The 20,108-nt window shown below is 45.2% G+C and overlaps 1 protein-coding gene across 1 annotated transcript in view; it reads left to right on the forward strand.

Moving 5' to 3' along the window:
• The window catches only part of LOC135375356 (uncharacterized), a 48,185-nt gene that overhangs the window by 11,606 nt on the left and 16,471 nt on the right, over nucleotides 1–20,108 (forward strand). The window contains exon 2 of the mRNA XM_064608077.1: nucleotides 2,834–2,955. Coding sequence (XP_064464147.1) covers nucleotides 2,834–2,955 — 122 coding nt within the window. The remainder of the gene's footprint in view (nucleotides 1–2,833; nucleotides 2,956–20,108) is intronic.

A 20,108-nucleotide genomic window follows, 5' to 3' on the forward strand; every position in this document is an offset into this window, starting at 1 on the left:
TAGAGCAATTGTCTCTTCTGTTTTCAAGTGCACATCTACACCTAATTAAAAGCATATCTCTGTTTATTTTATTGATTAAAATTTTATTATCTGGTTTAGAATGCTATAATCTCCACCTGTCATGAGAATTATTGTTTTGACTTTGTTTCAAGTATTCACTCGACTGATATTCTATGAGTTGTGAACTTACTGCCTGAAATAATTATTGTCTTGTATTTGTTTCAATTGTTCACTCGATTGACATAAGTAAGTACCTCTAAGATGGGAATGCCTCATAACTCTGAGTTGCACTTCACATTTGATATTTCTGTGTGTTTCATTAGAAATTTCTGTTGCAAGATATTACAAAAATTGATGTAATTAAATTTGTTTCTCGTTTTTGAGTGAGTTTCGTTGCTACCAATTAACAATTTGGACTTCCTCTACATGTTCAATAACAATATCACATCTCTACAAACTTAGTCGGCTTGTCAACCACTTTGACGAAAGATTTCCGTTTCAAGGAAAGGATGCGAAAAGATAATGATCCCCGCGAGTGATATCGACATCTATTTGCGCTGCACAATAAAATATATCGCCTTTGAACTCTCTTATCTGACCTCTAGGGCGCCCCGTTTGCTGGACGAAGTAATATAGCCCCTAACCCTTTGAGTGATAAAGCATGCGCGGTGCTATGGTCACATAGATAGAGACATAAAGTCTCCCGGCTTTGAGGAAAAGAGTGCAAACCGAGATGAAAACAGTGCATATTTTCTACGTCTTGGATACCTCCATCAAGGTTCGTAGTGTTTGTTAGAATGAAAATTGTATATTGGTCGATTTTATGATGGTTCAATGATAGATTATTTTCCTCTGTTGTTGTTTACGTGTCGCAGCGTGTTCCTCTGTTCTTCAGTGTTAAGTGCGTGCATGTTTCTCGTTTTGATAGATTGATTAGCTATTATTTCTCGATGTGTTGGATGGTGCGCAGGTTTGGCTCTCTATTAGCTGTTGATCGTTTTGTTTCTCGTTATTTCCTTACGTCTATGCTGTTCACTTCATAACAAATTGGTTAATTGTGTAATGTTGGAATAATCGACTTAGATTCCCTATTGCGCTCGAAATGTTCATAACTGTCACAAAAGAGGTGTACGCCCTCGTCGTCAACAAATCAGGGCAGATAATATTAGAGCTGGTTGTTGGCTAGGAGCATGCTATGCGGTGAAGTTCGTTTTTTTAATATATTTTCTGTGTTGATAAAACAAAGTAATGTTAGTAGTGTCTCTTAGAATGAAAATTGTATTGGGTTCGACTAGATTAAGTCACGTGGATGATTTTATGATATTTAAAATGGTAGATTATTCTGTTTTGATTAATAATATCTTCTTTGTAGTGTTATAGATTTTATTTCATCTTGTGTTCGTGTCCCGTGGTCTTCCAGGGTCTCTGCTGTTCACAGTTAATTACATACAGCTATCAGAACTTCCTGCTATTGCACTGATGGTTCTCACGTATAGGAATATTAGACTTTTTATAACACAGCTTATAATTTTGTTTATAATCATATTGATTAATAATATCTTCTTTGATTAAATGTGGTGATCGTTTCTCGTTTTGATATGATGTAGCTATTATTTCCCTACATGTTGGATGATTGGTTCTATATTAATGCTATGTGTTGATTCGAATTATTTCCTGATGTCTGCGCTATTCACTTCATAAGAAACTGATTAATTGTGTCATGCTGGAATATTAAACTTAGCTATTGTGCTCGAACTTACTGACATCTATCAGGTTCTCACATCTCAGGGTTTTTATAAGAAAACTAGTAATTTTCATTGTAACCGTATTGATTAAGAATATCTTCTTTGATTAAATGTGCTACCCCTTCAATGCTATTGCATCAGATTTTTTCAAGTTTTTCCCATTCACGCAGAGTCATAACATAATTCCTGACACTAATGACCTTAATAAATATATTTTCACTTGCACTTTTGTGTATGGCTATCCTTTGCATGTAAACCGCCCACCACACACCTGTTGTAGCTGGAAAAAAATTATGATTGAAGTCGGCACAGATTGAAAAATGATGAAAGAAGTCGACCCTGGCTGAAAAATGTGAGCTGGTAAGCGCACACGCAGCCCTCCGGCCACGCGCCATCCACCGGTAAGCGCCTCCACCCGAGCGCCGCCCACCGGGTGCGAGAAAAAATACGCGACACAGGTCGGCCAATGCTCAAAAATGTCGAAAGAAGTCGGCCCAGGTTGAAAAATGTGAGAGAGTAAGCGCGCACGCAGCCCTCCCCCCGCCGATAAGCACGCGGACAACCCTCTGCACACGCGCCGCGCGGGGAAAAATACGCGCAGGGCTCAGGGCAGGAGTGCCGTAGTTTCGCCCCCTGTAGTTTATCACCCATCTATTACTACTTATGCGTGTTGATTAAGTCCTTGATTCCTAGCAGTTATAGCGTGTTTTTGTACATGGAATGGCAATATTGTTGGAATTTGATTGATAGAGTAGTCGAGAAATTTTGGGTCGTTCTGTTCCTATATTGTTATTAGGATGTCATGGGTGCCTTTACAATGATTTTGGGTTCACAAGCACTGATCTCGAAGCATAGGAGATAGTCACCTGTTGTATTTGTTGGCATTGAGAAAAGTGGTGATCGATACGAAGTTACGAAAACACCAGAACAGTTGGCATCTCGACATCCACAGGAAAGGCCTTGGAGTTAGGAACAGCAACAGGGTGCCAATTGCAAGCAAACAGCTGACCTACTTGCATAGCTTAATACCGCCACTCATACGGCTGTGAAATCACAAGGCCTTCAATTGTATTCCCATTCTTGCACAGGTGGAACAACACTGCCAGGAGAAATCACATTTCAGCTGTACGTCGCCTTCGACAATGTCCTGCATACAAAGTTCAGCAACGAAAATTTAGCCAAGAAGTACGTCAGCGCGTTCTTTCGTGCGGTAAGTCACATTTATTTGGATTGTGCAGGTTGAATCATGTTAGACGGTAGGGAGGAAAGCCTACCGATGTCTTACTACCCAAAGTTGTCCCCACATTATGTATGCACTATGCAAGTCTATGCAAGTTTCGGTTTCCGTTTTGTGGCTGTCAGACCATAAGCTGCACCAAGGTAACTTTAATTAGCGAGTCAAGGCGCTGTTTGATAAAACCGTTATAAAAGGCCCCGCAAACGTCTGCGTTTCTTTACGGTTTCCGGTAGCAATAAAGTGGACATGTCATGCAAATGTGTCGTAGAGGTCTGTAGTCAAAGTGTGGACACAGGATAAGGAGTGCCTTCCTACAAGTAAGTACCGCAAGTTCATGTAAGTTCAGTTGTTTGAGTTTGTTTTTTTCTGAATTGGATTGATATATATCAAACCAATTTAGAAGAAAAAAACTATTGGATTGGAGCATTTGCATTGGAGCATGGTGGTGATTCTACACCATATCATCATCTTAGTTATCCAGAAAACATGTATAATATTGCAAATTCCCGTACTATAGAAAAAACATATTTTCTACTCCCCTTTCAAGTAGATATATTATCGATGCGCGGTTATTGTATGAAATATCTGCAGTATGGTCAGGTCCTGATAAAATAATCTGGCATTCGTTTTACGTGCTGTCCAAACTATACAGCGCGAAAACGCTTGGATGTGGAGCTAGGCGCAAACATTAAACTGACACTACGGCTTTGATAGCTCCTCAATTCTGAAATTCTGCTACAACTCCATGTGTATAGCTTTCGACCTATATCAGCTATATCAGTTATATAGCTGATTCATTTATGTACTTCTCCGTGACCTCTTTGCCTTATTTATGTACTGCATATCTCAGATGGCCAAGCCAGCAGCCCGTCAGAAGCTTGTGCTGACCTGTTTCCAGCTTGAGTACAAATGTTCCGTGTTTGCGGTACTTAAGAACCAAACAGTGAATTGCTACTTTAATTACATTTCTGTGTAATTCTACTTTACTTTAAATGCTTTTTGAAGGGTATACTTGTTATAGTGCTCCAAGTACTTTTATCAGCCGCTTTCCCGTCAAATACTCAACTCGTAATGCAAAAACAACACGAAATAATATCGTACATAACAACGGTAAATCTTTTGTGAGATAGTTCATTTTTGGAGAAGAGAGTGCAGCGTCGACAGGCTTTGCATGTTGAGATGACATAACTATTGTGCTACTTTTATGTCCTTCATTAGTCTAAACTCAGGAACGTCAAAATTTACAGAAATGTTGTGCTATAGAAAAAGCAGTAGCTTATTCTTGAATAATTGCTATGTTCACCATCCCTGATTTGATTGCTTACACTGTTCCTTTCGGTTATCAGTACAACATACTGTTTGACTTGGTATTTGGAAAATCAAATAGTGTGGAATGTGGTACTCATGAAGAGAGCCGGTTACTCCGGTTAATTAAATACCCATTGAAGTAATCAAAATGATAGATAACGGGAAGAAGCTGAAAAGCAAACGGAGGTGAAAAGAAACTCACATATGCTTTCGAAATGGGTGATTGTTTTTTACCCTTTACTTGATGAGTGAAAAAGGGGAGACCAGAAGGCACACATATTTTCGTTTCATATTTTTACATTTCAATCTTTTCATGCGTAGCACAAGGACCATGTTCTAAAAAGCAGACAAATCAGACAGAACGTTCCATGCCTCTTTTGTTGTTGCTTTAGAACGCATGTTCTTTATATGAAACGTATAATTATAATATATTGGCTCGTCTCCTCCTTGTCCAAAATGATGTCTTCGTAGTCCATTAAATACCAATAGATTAGTAGCAGGATCCTGTGCACTAGACATATGGGAACTTCGGGAAATAATACAATTTTGCAGTCGTACAGGCGACTGTTGTGAGAGTGGAAATGCCCGTTGAACCTGTGTGTGCAAAAATGGGTTAAGTCGAAAAATCCCAAGTCGAGAAAGCTTCAAGTGTATATTTGGCAAGGTAATTACAGTGTGTATTTTTCAATAACCTAAATCTAAAATATGTACCATGCACGTATATATCTACTCTACATGCATGTCTTGTTAGCACCGTCTTAGGGTGTGTCTCATTGAACAAAATAAGGGATATGAATTCCCACATTTTTCAAAGTCTGAGCACAGGGATTTGGTAAAAAATTCCGCGAGTCCGACGATCATGGCTGAAGAATGGTGGTATCAGGTAGGATGAATTGGGTAGAATAAGCAGGTAGAGCAGGAGCAGCCATTACCCGACTTGTTCTGCTGGTAACTTCTCACCCTAGAAATGGTATCCAAGGTGACCAGCATATACTGCGACTTATTAGCATAGTGTACATGTTTCTCCGACAACAATTCGTGAGTAACACTGCTGACACGGTCACATCAGGTAGGGTGAACTTGTTTCTCAAATGGAAGTCTAAATCATGTCCACATTGTAACAAAATTGAAGGTACAGGATTTGAATGAGTGGGTAGAAAAGGGGTCTAATATCACTATTCATCTCATCGACACAGATGTTACCCCTCTGTAGCAGGCCAATAAAATGCAATGCCATTCTAAACTTTCTTTGACTGGTCGTTAGATGTCATCACACGAATAATATTAAAAAATGTATAGGTCGGCTTACCCCCCTATTGCATACAGAAGTTCAATTATTCCACCGGATCCACTTCATATTCATCCGCGAGAAATGAACTGGTCAACTGGAGCAATGAAAAAGCGCAAGCCAAGTACACCATTCAAAATGTAATTGCTCTCCAGCTCTTTGTGTTCACCAAACAGCGAGATAGCAACTACAATATACAGTACGTTATGAGTACTCTAATGTATCGTGTACCTCGCTTAACTACAAATTTTGCATACAATGTGCACAATTTGGGATGTTTCGCCCATTGCTGATCAAGATAATGCAGTTTAATGTTTATTTTGCTTCTGTATGTACATTTCATGTAAATTTCGAAACAAACGACGCAAAAAGAGATATGTGATCTTTTTGTGGCATTGCTAAAAGGGTAATAAGTAGGTCCACTGTCCTAAGCAAACTAACTGTGTGAAGTAAACATAATTTACGACTCCTATTCACTCCGTGCGCAGGAAACAAACTTACTGTATCAAACTGGTCCATAGGGACACACATTGCACAAACGTCCATTCCTTTCGTACTTTGCTTCACTACCCGGAACACTCACAATAGCAAACACAGATTGCGAAGACAGCAATCACAGATGAAGCACTGAATCCATGTGGACGGGAATGAACTTCGAAACTTCTCAACACGCTTGAAAATAGTTCCGAGGCTGGAACACACAAGCAGACAAATACAAGCATCGCAAACAAACGGCGTGTTCTTCCATGTTGCTTTTTGTGCGGGAAAGGCTTTGGGGCTTTCGTGTCAGCTGCTCTGACTCAGATTATACTTGGATTGGATTTGTACTCTACAGTCTGCAGTGTTTCACGCTGCGACTAGGCTGCAATACATGGCAAGATGGCGACTTTGCCCCAGCTGCCTAAATTCATCACTTGGCATACTATGTGCGTATTTCACATACTGGGTTTTGAAAAAACGTGTCATTCGGGCTTCATAAAAACGGGGCGACGGAAAAATACCGGGTAAACGGCATTTATGTGGCAATTGAATTTGCCACCTTGCAAAAATATTTTCATTTGATTTTAATTAAAAGAAATTGAATTTCTTTAATTGAACTCCAAAATTTCCCAAGTCAACCTAGCTTTTCTTTTTTACAGTATTAGAGAGCCCGTAGCGAACTTAGTCAGATCCACCATGAAATCCGCTCGATATTGCAAATGGAACTGCCTAAGAAAAGTCCCGAAATTGAGGGTTCAGAGTTTCGGGTGTTTAACGGCGCACCAAATCAGTCGAAAGATGCACGGAGAGGGGGACATGTTCCTGCCCCCATGGAACTAGGACAGTTTATCGCCGGACCGGCATGCAGCACAAGACGCGCCGATAACAAGGCAGGTGACATTCCACCATACGTTGATAAGTGGCAAACAAAAATGATTCCGCCTCTTTTTACCGCCCTGTTTCTTTTTTTTTTTTTCGACCTTCTATCCTTTATGGGGGCAGGCGCATGTCCTGCTGTCCGCGCATCTTTGCGACTGATTTGGTGCGGCGTTGAATACACGAAACTCTGAAGCCTCAATTTCGGGACTTTTTTGGGCAGTTTCATTTGCAACATCGAGCGGATTTCTTGGTGGGTCTGACTAAGTTCGCTACGGGCTCTCTAATTCTGTAAAATGTTAGGTTGACTTGGGAAATTTTAGACTTCAATTAAATAAATTCAATTTCTTTTAATGAAAATCAAACGAAAATAGTTTTGCAAGGTGACAAATTCAGTTGCCACACAAATGCCGTTTACCCCGTATTTTTCCGTTGCCCCGTTTTTTATAAAGTCCGTATGACACGTTTTTTGAAACACCCTGTATATTTGTTACACGGACTGTAACGTGAAAAATAACCCCCATATATTTGCCCACTCTTCTGCCCGATATCGTTGTTTGATAACACAGCGAGCATTATTTCTCAGTTAGGCGCATATTTAACGTATAAATATTTTGGAGATTGCCGGAACCTCGACGGTGCGACCAACGAACGGCAAAAAAGAGGAGCTTGGATTGCGGGACCAGGGATTGGCCAGCTGGTAGCGCGTGAGAGTTAATTTTGTAGAGAACGAAGTTGATGCACAATATTATTACGGCTAGACGTTATTTTAAAAATATTCGCTTCCAGTCATTTCGAACAGCATAGTTCTTCATTAATAAAGCATGCAGCTGCTCCATCACGATCCGCCGCGCCGTCTGTGGTCTGTGTTATCGCTTATCGCGTGTATCGCCATACGCCGTGGGCGATCACTGTGGTGACATTGGTCGTGCGCAGCAGAAAGTGAAAGTCGGTGAAAGTAATCAAATCACTTGTCTGTCGCTGCTGTGCCGCGTATTCGAAATATCTACAGATGCCTGGTGTACGTTGTGGTGTTCGTTGGTGCAGAAATTGTTCATCTTCGACGACGGGCGTTTCCTACCAAACGATTCCTTTGGACTGTGCGCGAAAACGAAATTGTTTCGAAGCAGTCGGCAATGAGATGCAGCGGTGTCGTGCGTGCTCAGATCATTGTGCTGCATCGCAGCAGGCCAAGTGCGAATACCTCCGGACGAAACTGCTGTTCCGCCACCAGTCATCCTGCTTCACCGAGGTGACGAGCTGAACACAACGTTGCAGGTAACTACACGCGTCACACATGTATAAATTATGATATTATACTGCTTCGTAGTATGCATCATTTAAACATCTTGTGAAAAATTTATCTATTGCAATGGTTTGAAAATTGTTTCACGTCGACTGCAATGATTTCATGGGCTTGTGCAGGGAAGTCACCGTATCGGATGACACTGATGCCTGCTTGTTGCCCACTTCAACGGACACTGTTTGTGAAGTACGCAGTAAAAATGACTGTATTCTGAATCTGCACTAAAAAAGTTGAGAACCAAATATATTCTGTGATGCGACATAAATTAGAATAAGTCTTGCTGCCGCTACCGTGACCTGCCAAAGCAGAGTCATGGAAATATCTGAGGAATAACTTACGTAGCTTTCGTGGTACTACGATCCTGAAAGGGTTGCCGCCTTCCTCCTCCTCGTCCGCCTGGGGATGTACCTCACCAGAAGACCATCCTCGCTCAGCTGATAGGAGTCTAACCTCTCTTCAGCGTCTCCGGCGTCCGCTGGGCCCGTTGTCTCCAGCCACCTTACTACACGCTGACAGAGTCCGTCCGTCCTCTGGACTTCCACGATGTCCTTCCGGCTCACGATGTGTCCCCACGCCAGCTCTCTGTCCGTTCCGGCTTGTCGAACCGCGGCTACGAGCTCCTGCGTGGTAACGACGTCCTCTAGGGGCAGAGGTGCTCGAGACAGCGCATCTGCCACTTTGTTAGAGGTTCCCCTCCGATATTCGATCGAGTAGTCGTACCGTTGCAACGTCACACTCCAATGTGCAAGTCTTCCGGTGGGATTTTTCAATCTACTCAGCCAGGTGAGTGCCTGATGGTCAGTCTGGATTGCAAATTTCGCACCATCCAGATACATGACAAACTTATTCAGTGCGAACATGATAGCTAGGCATTCTTTCTCCGTCACGGTGTAATTTCGTTCAGGTGATGTCAGCATGCGGCTTGCAAATTCCACAGGCCGAAGTTCAGCATCGTGCTGTTGTAACAACACTGCGCCCAGTCCAAAATTGCTCGCGTCTGTCTGCATTACAATTGGGCGATTAAGATCTGGGAGATACAGACAGGTGATCTGCGCTATCGCTTCCGTCAGGGCGGAGAATGCATTATCCTGTGCTGCTCCCCATGACCAGCGCGCACCTTTCCGCAATAGCCAGGTTAGTGGCTGCGTCATATCCACACCGTACGCGTCATATCCGTCTTATCAACACCGCGGTATGAATTGTCTATAAAATCCAATCATACCAAGGAAGCGCTGCAAGCTCTTCCCATCCTGCGGGCGGGGGTAGTCTAGGATAGCCTTCAGCTTGTCCTCGTTCGGCCTGACCGTGTCGGACTCCACTGTAAACCCGAGCAGGTCGATGCGGTTAGTCGCCAACTGCATCTTTCGAGGATTGACCGTCAACCCAGCAGCTCGCATACGTCCCAACACCACTTTCAGGTGTGAAAGGTGTTCCTGGAATGAACATGAAAAAATTACTACGTCATCCATATAAGCCATGGCGAAGTTGTACTTCGCATCGCCGAGCACCTCATCCATCATACGCTGAAAACTAGCCGGGGAATTGGACAGTCCGAAGGGAAGCCGGACGAACTCAAACAGTCCCCTATGACAGGTAAAGGCTGTCTTTTCGACATCATTAGGTGCTATCGGTATCTGCAGGAATCCTCGACTGCAGTCAGAGATTGTAAACACACGGGCTGATCCCAACGTGTACGTGACCGAGTCTATAGAGGGAAATGGATACGAAGCTCTCACCGTCACATCGTTCAACCGGCGGTAGTCCACGCACAACCTTGCGGTTCCATCTTTCTTCGGAGCGAGTACCACCGGAAAGGCCCTCGGGCAGCGCGAGGGTCTTACAGCACCCGTCTCGATCATTTCGTTCAGCGCAGCATCGAGCAACTTGCGCTTGTGGACGCTAAGCGGCCGCGGGTTGCATCTCCAAGGCCTTGCGTCGCCGGTGTCTATGCCGTGTTCCAAGACTTCGGTCAAACCTGGTTTTTCCATAAACATCCGGGAAAAGGGTAGCAATGCTTGCTCCAGCATTTCTCGTTGCTCTGAGGCTCCTGGAAACCCTTGCAGACCCTCATGTAAGGCAGCAGTTGCAACTACAGGCGTTTGGTATCCGGTTCTGTGATGCAGTGATCCAACGGGCAGTTGGGCAGTTGGGCAGTAGGGGATCCGTGATCCAACGGGCAGTGATGGTCCAGCGCCGCGAAGTACTCCAGCGGCTTGCTGCTTAGGTTCATTGCTGCTGCCAGTCGGTTTCCGGTTTCGCTTTGAGCAGTCGTCCTGGGTTCCCTCACCAGTCCGGCGTTGGTCCGCTCCAGGGGTTGACCACTCCAGGAATGGGTAGAAGGTACTGCTGCATGCATGCTGGTAGCCTCCGCGACGAAAGTCCAGGACAAGTCGCATCCGGATAATGAAGTCGCGTCCCAGGATCATTGCTTCTGCCAGTCCAAGAAGGTAAACAAAGCGTTGTCTGACCCGATGTCCATCGACAGTCAAGGTAAGACGCACCGCGCCACCGGCAGGTACAACCGCATCAGAGGCGAGCCTTAGGCGAGTCCTGGTCGTCCGTACCGAGATGTTCCGCTCCCGGCACCAGTCGTGGATGGTGTCGCCGATCAGGGAAACAGCTGCTCCGGTGTCCACCAAACCTGCAACGTCTTTGACCAGAGCGCGCACCTTGATGAACGGTCCAATGTTGCAGATGTCATCTTGCAATCGGCACGCAAGAGACGCTTAGAAACTTCGTCTTCCGCTCACAGCGGAGACATTTCAGCTCAAGATTCCCGTTCTCCTTCGTTCCGATGAATTTAAAGTGCTCTCGGTATTGTGGCCGCGGTACCTCTGACAGAACGGAGGCAACTTTGCTCGGGCTGCTCATAGTTACAGCCTCACAGGCGGCGTCCGCGCCCGAGGTGACGCCGACGCCTTCAAACTCGGCCATTCTCTTCACTACCGCTAAGGCCAACAAGAGAGTGTCGAGGAACAAGAAATGTCACGTGCGAGTGCGAGGGCGTGAGCACGTGCATCAAGGGCGAGGAGGAGTGGAGCTCGTGCCTGGTGTCGGCTAGGGAACCTCGACGGGTTGCTGCAGCTTCTCAGGCGCATGGAGGGTCCCTAGCGTCAGCCCGCCCTTCGCGCCACTTCCTGCTCGGCGACGGTGTTTCGTCGTTTTTACTCAAAAAATACTCAAAAAGACCGATACAAGTTACTGAAAAAAGTAATTAAGTTACAGTTAGAAGTGCGTGTTTGAAAATGTATCTAATATTTCCTCAACATACACAAAAACTATCGAAGTACACGTACTCAGATACTTTTACTAAGTTACTTAAAAAACCCTGGTTGCAAGCCTAAAGGTTTCCTACTACGTCCTTGGACGCGCAATCTTCCACATTCGATTGAAGCAAAACTACAGCGATTTTTCAGTGGACTTTTTTGACAATTGAACTTTACAAGGTTCAAGCTTTCCACTAAATGCAAAGTTTCGATAGGTTGATATTCACTTTTCGGTCCATTTAAACAAATAAGCAGTGAATATTTTCGCACTATATCACTTGCTTGTGTGCTGTCGTCCGTTCGACACTTTATTATCAAGAAACTCGGCAGACCAGAGCATGGAAATGCAAGTGCTTTCAGTTTTGCCATTTCGGGTTCCCATGCGTTCGCAGAGCAGCATGAGGATGACGGCTAACTGTGTGTATTGATCTTTGGATCCCAGTTGTCTTCGGGTATGCATGCCTATATTCCTTGGGGTTTATTTATTTCGCTAGCAGATCATACAACGCTGCTTCAACACCTCATAGGCGGTAAACACGTTGATCGGGTAGACGGTCTCGCAGGTAAGGTATGAGAAACGGTTGATAGGACAACGTTTACGAAGTGATACCGATAGCATTACTTAATTCCACACGCACACAAAGGGGTCACACATAAATTTTGTTAAAAGAAACGTTTGCTTCGGAGCTTTTCCGCTCTGACATATTCCTTAAATACTCTTTCTGTAAGTCCAGTGAGGTATGGGAACTGTTCTACTGGTAGGGTTAATAAAAACTACACCTTGTCTGTACAAAACGATCACAGACAAAGGTCACAGACGCACTTTTCTCGCCAGTCTCCTTTATCACGGATTCTGATGCTGGTAGCATGTCTTGATCTGTTGCAGCCAACGGACGGTCTCTGACATGGACGGCCTCATGGAGAGTTTCTGCATGAATCCCGTTACTGAGATTCTGGAGCAACTGTCGTAGAAGGCTCTTGAGAAGAATTCATTGAATAATTGAAGTATCATTGATTGCAGCACGTTGCTGTTTCATCACAGGAATTCACGACATTTGCGTGATCACTGTCAAGCGTGGAACGTGGCTCCTGATCAGGATCCCTTGTGCATAGCGCTCTGTAAAGCAGCTTTCATACATATGCCGGCACAGTTCCCTTAGAAGTCGGCCCAGGACGCACAGTCCCCCAGGGCGTCAGTCGTGGCGTTGCCCACCTCTGTGAGGCCGACAACGGCGAGCCCCAGCACCACCACCACCAAAGCAGATGATGTAGGAATTTGTCAAAGAACGTCAGAGGACTCGCCATAAAACATGTACACTCATGCTTGCATACCCATGTTACAACAACGAAAACATATATGCGCTGACATTTGACAATAGATTAATGCATGCTATAAAAATAACGAGTACGCTAGAAATATGGTTGGTCTTGTGAAACCAAAATGAATAAGAGTGGCAATTTACAGATAATTTTTGGCGAAATAAATGGTTAGGTATTACTTACAGGGGTTGACAAACGAAGTGTCGGCTGCGGATTTGCTTTTGTAGGCCGGTCACCAGGAAAATGAAGCGAGAATGCCTAAGAATATACAGGAAGGTGTCACCAGCCAGAACAACCCACAAACTGCGAATAGCTTACCCGACCCGACTTTCCAAGATTTCAATCCTTATTTTCTTCATCCAAAGGCAATGTGTGCATCGAAAGCTGCACAAGGCACGGACAGTCTATGTGCAGCAGCGGGGCGTGCAAATCACATCGGAACACTTTCACGCTTTGATAGCGTCTCGTAGTTGCTGCACCCTACGACAGAGTATGTCTTCCCATCTCTAAATTCAACTCTCGACATTTCATGTCCGCGTGCGAGTCATAGAACTACGAAACGCACAACGAAAGACCTACGTCGCAGCAATAAGCGGAGACGCAAGTTGAAGGCGTTACATGGCGGCGCGCCAACAGAACCACCTGGGGAGAGCCCAAATCAAAACCGCCTGGGGAGAATCAAAACAGCTTCAGAAAAATATCTATATTAGCTCTATGCTTCAAACACACGTCCTTTTTGGATTGTGATTCTACAGCACCGCATCAGATATTGGAAGGATACAAGGAATGTATACGCCGGGAAACCACTCCGATCCTTGCACCAGCCTGAAGCTCGGGATTAACAAAGCTGTCTAATATAGTAATATAATGAGCAGTATAATTTACAGGAAATGTGGAGTCAGCCTATATTTGTGCGACGACATGATTCACGCACCGCAAAGTATGACTGCGGATAATTTCTACCACCTGGCGTCCTTCATACCTATCCATTTCGAGAGTATGATGCCATTCTATTTCTCGCTCATCATGAAAATGATACTGGAAATCCCACGTGAAGTACTTGCGTAGCATTTGTGCAATTTCATGACATAGCCTGCAAGAGCAGACGCCGTATGTTCAGGCTCCCTCTGGAAAGACAAAGAAACGTCATACTGGCAACAACCAATAATGGATCGTCCTGAAAGCGACCATCTCCAGGGCACCTAAAAAGCGAATCAGAAACTCTGTGAATCGACTCCTCGCTACGCCCTGACTCGCCCTTTCAACGTGCGTCCATGATGATGCTTTTCCGCTGGAGCTTTCCCAGGTGATGACACAGTGCCAGTTTATAAAAGTCGCTTACTTAAAGAAACTATGAAGTGAATGGCAAACTTATAGAAACTCAGTGCTTTTCTAGAAGCTCGTGACTTACACGCTTCAGATACGTAATAGCTCTGCTGTATATTGAGGATTTTTCAGCAATCTAATTTCAAAGGCTACTGCGCCAAGCAAAGCTTGCGCACTCCGCGGACTCTTAATGCGCCAACCCTGAGACGACTAGCGCGCCATCTATTCAAAATGTAAGCAACTAGGCGAGCATCTAGGCAACGTAGTGGCGGTTCTCGCGAGTGCAGTGCACGTTTCATCATCGAAGGTGCGCGGTTTTTGTATTCCTGAACACAAGAACGAATTCCAGACATTTGTATAAATCGCAGGGAAGCGAGGTTTTACAGACAGTAGCGAAACAGCGTGCAGACGACACAGAGACGTTGAGAGACAGAAATGTCAACAGAATGTACATATCGCACAGCTATTTCTCACAGGCATGGTACAGGTGTAACGTTAATTAGTAACCCCTCTCGAATGCATTACGTATCTTCGCTAAGCTGTAGCCGGCTCCAACTTTGTCCTCGGCGAACGTTGAAAGTCGCCACCATTCAGTTTCTAGACATGTTCAAAGTTAATGAATGAGAAAAGTATGAAGAACTGAGGAGTGATGGCTTGTGCCCGTGGGGTCGCACAGACAAGTTCTACATTATATCTTGTAACATTGTGGTTATATTTGACTTTACACTTCCTTTAATATCATTTCTGCACACATTTCTTGAGGCGAATGAGCCCTTAACGAGCGATAGAAATCTCCTGCACACTGAGCTGGAAGCAACGTGTCCTTCCCCCCATTTTCTGCCGTCCTTTGCTGGGACCGAATGCAATTTTCAGTCTGACCAGGCGAGCAACTCTACCAACTGAGTTATCGTGGCCGCAGAAGTCCAAGGAAGGCTGCAATTGCACATGTCACGGCTAAGACAGAAAAAGTTGTCTGGACAATGCAGTGTCTTCTTTGCCATTTTGCATTGTGGATCGGAACCGGAGCTGAACCCGAAACGAAAATCGCGAAAAACAGTTAGATTTCACTGAACCAGAACTGATCCGACCAGAAATCATATTCTTCCGCTGAACCATACTGGAACTGAACCGAAATAAATCTTAAGCGATACACGGTTCTCGAAACGGTTTAGATGGGATGCTTTTTTTAGCAAGGCAATCCCAGAGTGTTTCTCTTACACCTAGGACAACTAAGACAACAAACGATTGGGGTAATTGAAGCATGAATCCAGTGGATGAAACAGCCCCAGACACCACAAAATGTAAACACAGCGGTTGGGTTGAGTGCGTCACTCTTTTGTCATGTGTTTTAATGCTGTATCAGCCACTGGTTTCACTTTCAAACCATGTAGCAGAGGTTTAACGGTTCCACAACGATTTCAAAATCTTATTTCGAGAAAAATCAAACTTATTCATTCGGCAAATTCACGCGCAGGAAGCAACGGGATTTCAACGTGCCAATGCTTTCTTTTGAGCACACCAAGTTTCCTGGAGCTGCTAGAGATGGAAGTTTATGATGTTTTGGCTCGTTCTGGTGTCCTTGTATGAACCTCTTGTCCTTTCATCAAATGAGATATGAATCCAGAACATTCTGAATTCCAATCATGCATAACGGCGAGAACCACTCAGTAAAATTTCGTGTCTTTAATCGGACCTTCTCTCACATCCGCATTTATTTGTCAGCGCATATTGCCACGTTGTTGTCGCATATCTAATGTTTCGGCCAATCGTGAAATTCGCTTCTGAGCTCTCTTCCAACGAGAACGCCATTCCGCCACGTATCACAAATAAGCAACCAAGCCAAGGCCGCTATTACTTGTCGAGGATTACAGCAGAGGTGCGTATTACAACATCGAACTTTGAAACTTTAATCATATGCTCAGGGGTTAAAAGTTCGGTGTTCCGCGTCTGTTTCTGTGTTGCTTTCGTCGACTTTGCTGATGAATATTACTAGTGCATTCCTGCCAAATTGCTGAGCAAACCCTACACGGCCGATTTGTAATATTGGTGAATTTAATGCCACCATAAACGGACCGGTTCAGTCGCAGGCTTGATCTCCAGAGTGAATTCAAGCAAATATTCTTGGAGGGCAGGACAGTTGAAACGCATATTTCTGGCTCGCCCTTTTCCGCAGTTCTTGGCAGTGTTCCTTATGACTATAACATATGGAACTGATTGACTTGCTCTGCGATGCACCGATAAGAACAAGCTCGCTGAAGTTGGTGCGGTTTCATTTTATTCTTACGCTGGAAGAAAGTATATGAAGACACGTATGTCGCCGCGGACAAGTCTGTTCACGTTCGGTACAATATACGTCTAACAAAAATAATTCGTGGCTACATACGTGGCTCAACATACGGATGCGAACAGGCTTTTTCTCTGATGAGCCTGAATAAGTGAAATGTTATGCTCATAACTAACAAACGAACAGGCAATCACTCTCACGCGATGTTGAGGCAATAGTTAAAAACAAGAGGTGCCGAGTTTCCTCATGACAGAGCAAATAAAAATGATTGCCGACCCTGTGATTCAGCAGCAGTAAGTAACCCAAATACATACATTATATGCTGTCTCAATCTGTGTGCGGCGTCATCTATATCAGAAACAGAGTACCCTGTAGCCGTGGTATGCGGCCCGCGTAGTTCCTCCATGGCTCAATGCGGCCCTCGTACACGAATGAGTTCGGTACCCCTGTATTACACTGTGCACTTTCACTATGGCCCTGTACATTTTAGCTGAGGGTATCTACTATCTGAACGTGCTGATAGCTTTGACGCTATGCTACGCTTGTCAGCCAGATTTCTTAATAGGTGGGTCAGCTCCAGATTGTTGCAGATTTTTGAAGTGACCGGACTACCTGGGTAGTACCTGTTTATTGCACGGAGGCCAGGACCCGAATGCCAGCTGCCTAGCAGCTGCTCACGACACTCGCCCGTCTTCATTCTCAACATCGCTGCCGGAACTGCAGCGCCACTACAATCTTCCCCCTTTAAGAATATTCGTAGCGCTCCGGTTTACAACGCGTGCGCGTTGGATATCAAGTTCCGAAAGTCCTTAGATGACGATGATTCGGAGTTTTGTGGCACAGCGACAACTGGGATCGAAAGTCCTTAGAGGAGCAGCAAAGTTTTCTAGAGGAACTGCAGAGTCTGCTGTCGCTGGAACAGGGCACTGTTCGCTCTCGCCTTCAGTTTCAGTCGTCTCAGGAAACGGGAGAAGGAAGCCTTCAGAAGCGTTGTTTCCTGGAGACTGCAATGGAGCTCTGCCGTCTTGTAGAATATGCGGAAGCCAGTAGCAGCCAGAAGTAGTCGTAGACTCTCGTCGTTTTAAATGATCCTTGTGTACCCTGTGTTCTTTGTCGAACTCGTCTTTCGCAACATAGATTGTGGAGCCCTACTTGTTGACGATTGACCCAATTTTCCAATGGCCTTTTTTGATTGGGTCGACCATCCACACTTTCTGGCCGATTACGAAGCTGCGATCGCGGGTTCGGACGTCGTGGTCCCATTCTGTCTAGCACAGGATTTCGTAGATGACCCAGACGCTGAAGTCCTGAGCCTTCTCCGGACACAGCAAATCCAGCACCGATCGGTAGTGTCTGAGATCTAGAGTTCACATGGTGGATGACCTGTCGTTGAATGAGGAGTAACGCGATACTTGAAGACGAATTCGCGTAGTCGATCCCGTTCTCCTCCCTACGACGTAGAACGACGAACGGCTGTCTTGAATGTTCGTACAAAGTTTTCCGCGAGGCCATTCGATTTAGGGTGGTATGGAGGAGCGAAGGCATGACGGATCCTATTTGCTCGTAGATAGTTCTCGAGAACCTCGCTGGTAAACGGGGATCCGTTATCGGCAACAAGGACGTCAGGAAACCCGTTCTTGGCAAATACATTAGCAAATGCGTCCACTGTCTTGCTGGCGGTGGTCTTGGACATGCATTTAACGTCAGGCCATTTGCTGAATGCGTCGATGACGATTGGGTAATGGACCCTTTGCAGTGCAGCAAAATCCGCGTGAAGCCGGACCCAATGTCTGTCTGGAGGTTCCCATTGGTGTAAAGGTACCGGTACTTCTTGAGCGGACACTGCTGCACACGCGTCGCAGTGCTTCACCTTAATCTCGATAGCCTTGTCCAACCCAGGCCACCAGACGTAAGAACGTGCCAACATCTTCATCTTAGACTGTCCAACGTGACAGCCATGGAGGACGTCTAGCATCGCTTCTCTGAATGTAGGGGGATGAACAGTACGCAAGCCCCATAGGACACAACCCTTGTGCACTACTAGTTCTGTCTGTCGCTGATAGTAACAACTCAGCAGCAACACTCGGCCGGCCAACCGTTCTCGATGTAGTCTACCACCATGGAGAGGGACCAAGTCAGTAGCAGTAGCTTTTGCGATGTCTTCAGCGGTTATTGGAAGGATAGACATGCTCTCATCGTGGATGGCATCGACTTCTTCACAATGAACGCTGAAGATTTCCTGGTGTCCTGACCAATCGAATTCTGCATCCGGGCCTTCCGGAAGACGAGATAGACCATCTGCATTAGCGATGTCTTTCGTTCCTTTGAATTCGATGTCGTAGGTGTAGCTCATCAAAATAAGTGCCCAGCGCTTTAGACGACTCGCTGTTGAGACAGGCATCCCTTTTCTTGACCCAAAAATGGTGGTCAAGGGCTTATGATCGGTGTAGAGGACAAATCTCCTTCGCCGTAGGTATTGATGAAATTTTCTCACACCAAAGATGATGGTGCCTCTCGCTCTATCTGAGCGTACTTCGTCTCTGCTGATGTGAGTGTCTTTGATCCGTGAGCTACCGGTCTGTCTTTGCAATTGATACGGTGATAGATGACTGCGCCGAGTCCTTTGGAAGCACCATCAACTGCTAAGAAGATGGGCTTCTCCGGGTCGTAGTCAGTGAGGACCTCCGCGGATGTCAACATCCTCTTCACCGTCTCGAAAGCTTCTACGCTTGCGGATGACCACTTCCACGCTATACCTTTCTTCAGCAAGACATTCATCGATGCGCAAACATCCGACAAGCTCTTCAAATACTTGCCATAATGTTGGACCATTCCCAGAAATGAACGCAGCTCGGACACTTGAGTGGGTGAAGGCATATTAAGAATTGCTGAAATCTTCTTAGGTTATGGTCTAAAACCCTCATGCATCCACAACATGGCCTAAGTACTCCACCTGCGGCTGGAGGGACGCACACTTCTCTTTCTTCGAAGTGAAGCCGAATACACGTAGTCGAGTAAAGACCTTGTTCAAGTTTGTGAGGTGCTCTGTGTCATTTCTTCCGGTCATGATAATGTCGTCAAGATAGCAAGCCACCGATGACAGTCCAGCAATGACCTGTTCCATCGTGCGTTGAAAAACAGCTGGTGCTGAGGCGATACCGAAAGGCATCCTGTTGAACTGAAACAGTCCTTTGTGTGTGTTGATGACGAGCATCTTCTTGGCCTCTTCATCAAGTTCCATTTGTAGATAAGCCTCAGACAGATCTAGCTTCGTTGACTTCTTCGTAAACTTCTGACCAACGTTGAGGACTGCCAGTAGCTCTTCTGGTCGTGGTCGTGGATACTGTGTAATCGCCAGTTGCGGGTTGACGGTAACGCTGAAGTCGCCACATGCCCTTATGGCTCCATTTGGCTTCGACACTACAACGATAGGCGTCGCCCATTCTGAGACCTCAACTGGTTGCAGTGCTCCATTGTCCACCTTTGCCTTTGCATATCCTTCTCAACGGCTTGCCTTGTAGCGAACGGAATGGGGCGAGGCTTGTAAAATTTCGGTTGTGCGCCTTCCTTGAAGTGCAGGTGAACCAAACATTTCGTACACCTTCTTAATTCTGGACGAAACAAATCTTGGTACTTCACTAGGATCTCGGTCAGATACGGTTCCTCACTTTC

Source organism: Ornithodoros turicata, unplaced genomic scaffold (assembly GCF_037126465.1).
Source record: "Ornithodoros turicata isolate Travis unplaced genomic scaffold, ASM3712646v1 ctg00000857.1, whole genome shotgun sequence".
In the NCBI taxonomy this organism is placed as follows: Eukaryota; Metazoa; Arthropoda; class Arachnida; order Ixodida; family Argasidae; genus Ornithodoros; species Ornithodoros turicata.